This window comes from Echinops telfairi, unplaced genomic scaffold, assembly GCF_000313985.2.
Source record: "Echinops telfairi isolate 266 unplaced genomic scaffold, ASM31398v2 ScPeMD7_5;HRSCAF=22, whole genome shotgun sequence".
NCBI classification, from domain to species: Eukaryota; Metazoa; Chordata; class Mammalia; order Afrosoricida; family Tenrecidae; genus Echinops; species Echinops telfairi.
The window spans coordinates 31,352,721-31,359,809 of NW_022103901.1; the positions used below are offsets into that span (position 1 = coordinate 31,352,721).

The 7,089-nt window shown below is 57.2% G+C and overlaps 1 protein-coding gene across 1 annotated transcript; it reads right to left on the reverse strand.

The window, feature by feature from the left end:
* Positions 1-3,327: 3,327 nt before the first annotated feature.
* Positions 3,328-6,863, reverse strand: LOC101643503 (testisin-like). The gene is made up of 6 exons (XM_013005500.1): positions 6,725-6,863; positions 6,568-6,594; positions 6,217-6,412; positions 5,292-5,575; positions 3,888-4,042; positions 3,328-3,570 (listed from the first exon to the last, which is right to left on the reverse strand). The coding sequence occupies exons 1-6, from the start codon at positions 6,861-6,863 to the stop codon at positions 3,328-3,330; spliced, it is 1,044 nt and encodes a 347-aa protein (XP_012860954.1).
* Between the last annotated feature and the right edge of the window lie 226 nt (positions 6,864-7,089).

Below are 7,089 nucleotides of genomic sequence, written 5' to 3' on the forward strand. Positions count from 1 at the left end.
CCTTCATTTGCTCCTGTGTGCTCTGATCAGACATATCCCTCTCCCTGAGCTGCAGCTTCAGTGCTGTCTTCTGAAGTAAATTCTTTGGGGGGTGGGTGGGAGGGAGGGGGCGGCGGCTGTCCACATGGTTGGGATTGGGACCGGCCCCTCAGACCTCTCTACTGGTTCCCTGCTTCATGCGGGTATGTTGCATTCATATCTTGGAACGCCTGGTACTAATTTTTAAAACACTGTTGAGAGATGGATATTGGGCCAATGTAAGCTAACTACATATCACAATGCCTGAATTATTCACTTTTACAGAATAAGTCCTTTCATGGCTGGACGCTATTTACACAAACAATGGACATTGATTGTCAGGGAAATTTTACAGTACTGCCCACTGACAATGTCCATCACAAGTTTTCCGGAATCATATATTTCTTAATACAGCATATAAGGCACTGATGCAGTAAGTCCATGTTTGTCAGCTTACTGACAGTTCCATACGCTTGGTCTAGCTGTCTTCTGCTTCTTCAAACACCATTAATTTTCAGTCTTAAGTTCTCGGGTTACAAGTGTGTTTGAGATAACAGTCCAGTTCACCTAGCGGAATTTCCATATCAGATTCCTCTGGTGTGGCCTTTGGGGCATGTTGTGCACCTTGAAAATCCGGGATTTGAGGCTTCCGTATTCAATGGCACTTGGCCTGGGTCCCCAGGAGGATCAGTGCTTGATATATGGGTGCCTCTGGACAACCCAGCCTCTTACCAGGTGTTTCCCACACTCAAGGTTCTTGACCCGGAGTGATTGAGCCCAGCCCATTACCATCTCAAGCTGACCAGCGAGACCGATGCACTGCATGTGCTTGGAAGCTAGCCCTGGGGACGACCATTCAACCAGGAGGCTGATGGTGAGTCCCCCACCCCCTTGCAGTTTCTCATAGGGTGTTTATTCTTGTTTCTTCTACTAATACTAAGGGCAGGTTTCCTGCAGATGGGCTACAAATGCTAAGGTTCAATGACCGGCCACACAGACTATAGAATCCATCTGCAATTACAATGTTTATGGGCCCGGGAGGGTCCCATAAACTCTGGCTCAAGGCTAGATCCTCTAATGGCTAGTCTTCCACTTCCCTCCTTTAACAGTTTTATTGGCAATTCATCCACATATCATACAATTTGATAGTTTAAGCATATCAAGGAGAGCTGCACAATCATCACCACAATCAGTTTGAGAACATTTTCTTCTTCTGGGTACTCATTGTTACTCATGTAATTTTTTTTGAATTGTGGCAAAGATGTACCCAACAAACCAGTCTCTAATTCCACAACGTCTACAGGTGTCATTCGGTGCCATCGATTAAACTCTTCGTGTTGTGCAACTATTATTCATATCCTTTTCCAAAGTATTCTACCACCATTAACATAAACTCAATGCCCCCTAAGCAAAACCTCTTCCTCCCTCACCATGGTAACTATATTTGAAGTTTACTTTTTCTTTTTAGTAGCTTTCTTGATACAATACTCACATCTCATACCATTCCATAGTTCAACCGCTTCTAAAAAGAGTTATGTATACAACATCACAGTCAGTTCTAATGCTCCCTCCCCCAAATGGCTGCTCTCCTATCAGCGGTGTATCTCGGGTTGGGGTCTAGAAGGGGGTCATGATCTTACCAGGGCTTCTGGTGGCAATGAACATTCCAAGCCCTGGCTGAGCTCATAGGAAGGGCCAAAACAGACTGACTCAAAAAATCAACAAGACGAAGGATGCTCACACCATAACAACCCCAACTTGTTGCCACCAAGTCAGTAGTGACTCATCATAACTGACCCCATCGCACAAGGTAGAACTGCCCCCTTGGGTTTCGAGACTGCACATTTTCACAGGAGTAGAAAGCCTCATCTTTCTCCCTCGGAGTGACTGGTGGTTTTGAACTCCTGACCTTGCCATTAGCAACCCAAAGTGTAACCCACCACGCCACCAAGACTCCTTAAAACCCACTGCCATCAAGGTAGTTCCAACTCATTAGAAGCCTATATAGAGCAAGACAGAACTGCCCCTGTGAGTTTCCCAGGTTGTAACTCATTACAGGACTACAAAGCCTCATCGCTCACCTTCAGTGCAGCTGGTGGTTTTGAATTCCTTACCTTGCGGTTAGCAGCCCAATAGGTTGCCCTACTATGCTAAAGAAAAAAGAGTAAGAGGGGGGCTGTGGAGCTCTTCCTCGGTACCAGGATCAGGGCCCCGAAGGCACAGAATTCAGGGGACCCCATTTGGGGACAGAAGACTCTTGGACCAGAGAGAAGAGGGGGTTCCAGTGGGTCGCAGGACAAGAGGTGGTCTCTTAGGGCTGCTTGCTCGCCTGCCCAGGTCAGAGATGGGCATGCCTCTGAGCCAGCAGGGGGTGCTGCTCCTGCTGCAGGAAGCACGGGGCCTCCCCTCTGTCAACGATGAGGCCTCACAATTACCCCAAGGCCCCCAGAATCCTCCGGGGCCCCAATTCTGCCCGGCCTGCTCAGCCTCCCCTTCACCCTACCAACCCCAACCCTGTGCTTCTGGCCCTGAGCCTGGCCCCGATCAGCTTCCTCGGGCCCCAGGCCCATCTCTGCTCACCCAGCCTCACCTGGGGTCTCTCTCCTCCTGGTCTGGGGAGGAGCCCCACCTGGCAAGGTGTGGCCAGACATGAACCTAGGCAGACGCAGGGAGCAGCGAGGGGACAAGGGCGGAGGCACCCTGAACTTAAGGGCAATAGACGGATGAACAAGGCTGCCTCCGTGACAGGCATCCCTCTGGTTTACAGTGTAGCAGGCCAGAGTCCGGGCTGTCAGACTGGGGCAGGAATTGAGACTATGGTCCAGAGAAGGTAGGATGCTTCCAGCCGGCAGGAGGCCAATGGAAGCCGCTGAGTTAACAAGGGGACAAGGCTGGTGCCCACCTCCAGACAGGTCTGTGGCTTCTGCGGGTGGGGGACCCCGACGAGCTGGGGGTCCTGGAGTATTGGCCCCACAGCCCCACTATCCCCACAGCCTCACAGAGAGCCTGACATTGCTAATCTCCATAAGTCAGCTCTCTGATGGTACAGACCAGAGCTTGGCGGTCAGCATCTGAACCCTAAAAGTGCAGCTGGGGACAAAGAGGGAGGAAGTGGGGGCGGGGAAGGACAGGCCTGGCTGGGAGGGGGAAGAGGAGGGGGCCATCAAAGAACTGCCTTCCCTCACACGTGCTCATATGTTTATTAACAAGGAGCAGAGGGGCCCAGCCTAGCCCAGCAAGGGTCAGGCCCTGGGGGTCCCCAGCCCCAACCCAACACCATGGCAGCCCCCCCCCCCGGGTGTCATGGGCTCAGGATGGGTGCAGGAACAGGGGAGCCCACAGCAGAGCGCAGGGCAGCAGCAGGAACAGCGAGGAGTCGTCCATGGTGGGGGGTCCCCGGGCTAACACCTTCTGGATCCATCTGAAGTACTCGCTGACGTTGGTGTAGATGCCGGGTCGGTTGGGGCGCCCGCAGCCCACGCCCCAGCTCACCACTCCCACCTGATACCACACGTTGTCCTCTTCACAGACCAAGGGTCCCCCAGAGTCACCCTGGGGAACAGCATGTGTGAGCCTGGGGGCAGGGGTGGGACATCTAGGCCAGTATAGAGGAGAGTGGGCAGGGAATCAGCTGTACAGTGGTCAAGCAACCCCTGCCCAAGCCTCGGTCTCTGCAGCTACCACGTGGGATGGCAGCCTTTCCCTCCCCAGGCAGGCGGATGTCCACCTCCCGGCCTTGTGGGACCCCAAGGACGTGTGGGATGGGTGGGGTCAGCAAAGGCCATGCTATTCTCCAGGAAACACCTCTGGGGCAGGGTAGAGAGGGGATGGGGTCCCGGAGGCTCTCCTGGGGTTGAGGGTGCACTCACTAAGCAGGCGTCCTGCCCTTCCTCCGGGTTGCCGGCACAAACCATGTCTCCAAAAATGCTGTGGCGAACATCGGGCTTTCTGAACAGGTGGTTACACATGGTGTGGTTTATTATGGAGATCTGCACCTGCTGGAGGTTGTAGGGGGGCTCCAGCTCTGGTTGGGGAGGAGGGGGAGACAGAGAGAGATGGCCGGCTGAGGCACAGGCTGCAGGGTGAGCTGTGGGGCACCCGCAGGGCCTAGGGACAGGGCTCTCCGTCCAGCTCTTGCCAGCACCAGGACGCAGGGCGCACTGAGCAAGGCCACAGAAGACCGGGAGAGGACAGGCTGCCCCAGTTCCCCCTGATCTGACTCAAGTTTCCTGATCTGTAAATACAGGATGGTACCTAACCGCGCCCACAGGGCAGATTCCTGGCCAAAGTATGTACAGGGGTGGCCAACAGCTGGGTGGGGGAGGATGACATGCCCATCGGTGGATCTAGGCCTAGGATGTGCCCTGGACCTCACTTCCTTCACCCTTTGGGGGCTCCCTCAACTGGGGGGGAGGCAGGTTTGGTGTGGATACCTCCCTTCCTGGGGCCAATGCCCTCAGCGGCCTCTCTTTCCCTCTCTGGGTCAAGGAGACCTGGTTTCTCCTCTGTTTACTACTTCTGGGGCCAATGGGGATTCCCTGAACTCTCGAAACCTCAGTGTCCTAATCTGTGAAATGGGTTTAAACACCTCCCCAGCTCGACTTCTTGCAAAACTGAGTTCCAGGAGGAACAGACTGGGTTTTATGTCACTTTTGGATCCCAAATGAATCCAGGCCAGGACCTGACACATGGCCCACCCTGGGAATAGTGGAGCAGGGACTGCAGGCAAAGGGAACATGCCCAAGGGGTTTCAGGACCAGAGGGCCTTTGAAGACTTATGGTGAGATTTAAGCAAATGCTAGGTCCCTGGTAGCCTGGGGGCTGTCCTGGGGACACTGGGGGCCTCAGCCGGGAGCCAGGGTACAGGAGGAGGCACAATGGGCTCCGGAGCTTGGAGTGGTGGGCTGTGCCCTCTGGAGGGTCGACATGCACTGGGGCAGATACAGGGAGCAGCTGGAGAGTTGAGGGTGGGAGCACCCCAAAGTTAAGTGCAATGAATGCATGAGAAAAAGTAATCCCTTCAACCTCACCGACAGGCCCCCCCAAACCCCACTGTCCCAATGACAGATGGGGCAGGTCTGAATCCAGTTGCCCAGCCTTTGCAGCACAGCCTGCTGTCCACAAGCTCTGGCCCAGAGAGAGAACCAAGCTGTGGTCCAGGAGGCCCTGCCCAGCAGGTGGAGGGAGGATGCTGAGTGGGCCCGCAGGGGACCAGTGGGGGCTGCTGGAGTGAACAAGTGTGCTCCCCAGCCCCACCTCTGCCCTGGCCTCACCTAGGTCTTCCTGGATATCCCCCCAGCCAGTCACCCAGCAGTCTCTGCGGTTCTGGAACTCCATGGAGGAGTTGACCACACAGACAGGCCGGATGTGCGGGCGGTAGGTGACGGAGGACACGAGCTTCACCAGGGCGATGTCGAAGGGCGAGTACCCCTTGTAGTCAGGGTGCACCACGATCCTCTGGACTTGATAGCGGTTCTCATAGGCCTGCAGGTTCCAGATGGAGGGGGCGGCCGACAGCTCGCCAAACTGGATGCTCCAGGAGAAGGCATCGCTGGACCTGGCAGGGAGGTGGGTGCAGGCCGGCAGTTCAGCAGGAAACACCCGAGTCCACTGGGGCCCTCCCTCTCCATGGTGTGGGGGTCAGGAACCTTCCAGGAGACCCCCGTGACTTGTCCTGCGTCTGAGAGCCCTGCTCCAAGTCCTCACATCCTTCCGGTGGGCCCAAGAGGGCCCTGTAGGAACGGCAGAAGCCCTGACCCCCAGCCCCCAATTCTGAACCTGGGGCAATGGGGGGATGCGCGGGCCAGGCAGGCACTCAGTCAGTCTCTGCTTCAAAGACACCTGCCCTGGGGCCAGTCCTGCAGAGGGCACAAGGTGGAACCATCGCCAAAGGCTGGCCCCTCGCCCACAGGCCAGCTTCCTTCAGCTAAGGTAACTCCTCCCACACCTTCGCCACAGGTGCCCCCCACCCCGAGGGTGGTGCCCGTTGTTTCAAACGGAAGGTTTCAAACGAAAATGTTCTGGAAGATCATTCTAGAAGACAGCGTGCCCCCTCCCCCGTGGGGCACCGATGGGAACTTAGGTGGAAGCCACTCCTTCTAGGCCTGGAGGCTCAGAGGACCCAGGGCGGTGTTCACGTGGGAGCCCCACAGCCGGGAGGTCCGTGCCCCACCCCCACCCCGGCACCCCCAGACTCACTCTTGGAAGCAGTGCGCCGCCGTGAGCACCCAGCGGCGGTTGAGCAGGCTGGACCCACAGATGTGAGAGCCCCAGAAGCGCAGGCTCCCCTGCCACGGCCAGCTCCCCAGCTCAGCATCATGGCCCCCCACGATGCGCGTGGGGGCCTTGCGGTTGCCACAGGGCACTGAGATGGACAGAGGGACACGCGGCTCAGCTCGGGAGGGACAGGCCCAGTCATCGTCACCTCATCCAGAGGCGCAAATGGAAAGGGCTCCCCAGGGTTGCGGAGGGAGACAGGGCCACCGGACTCTCACCCACCCAGTCCACGCAGCCCGCAGGTCCGTCCCCTCCCCCTGGCGCTTCCCCTACCTGTAAGCATTTTCCTCTTCCCGTCACCTGGGGGAGGGAAAGGGGAGATGTGAGGCCCCCAGGGACACACCCCTCAGGCCCCCTGGGGACCCTCCAGCCAGCCCACCCCCACCCCCGGGCCCAGGTGCCCGCCCCGAGAAGCACACCCAGCCCTCACTTGAGATCGCGAGCTGTGGCTTTGTGCCCCGTGACTGTGAGGGGGCTGCAGTGGTCGGGTCCCCCTGGGCACGCCCGAGCCCGCCCAGCACCCCGAGTCCGACCGGGGACAACAGCAGCCATAGAAGCAAGGCGCCCATGGCTCCTTCCCACCAACTGGCGCCCATAGAACCCCTCCCCGAGCCGGGCCTCCTGATCAGGACTGCCTGGGACCCGAGGGCTCACGTGCAAATGTCCCTAACTCTGCCCTCTCTCCCTGGGACCCCGAGGTCTCATATGCCCTCATTGGGAGGTCCCACTGAGGCTACGGCCCCCAACTACAAACCTGGGTGCCCCCAATGTCTTTGTCTCTGCCATCTCTATTTT

What these genes read in the sequence shown, in the direction of transcription:
- LOC101643503 (XM_013005500.1), bottom strand. Translation starts at nt 6,863, where the DNA reads ATGGGCGCCTTGCTTCTATGGCTGCTGTTGTCCCCGGTCGGACTCGGG. An exon ending in GCCACAGCTCGCGATCTCAA is followed by an intron (nt 6,595 to 6,724) that starts GTGAGGGCTGGG and finishes TCCCTCCCCCAG; the next exon opens with GTGACGGGAAGAGGAAAATG. An exon ending in GCGGCGCACTGCTTCCAAGA is followed by an intron (nt 5,576 to 6,216) that starts GTGAGTCTGGGG and finishes CCTCCCTGCCAG; the next exon opens with GTCCAGCGATGCCTTCTCCT.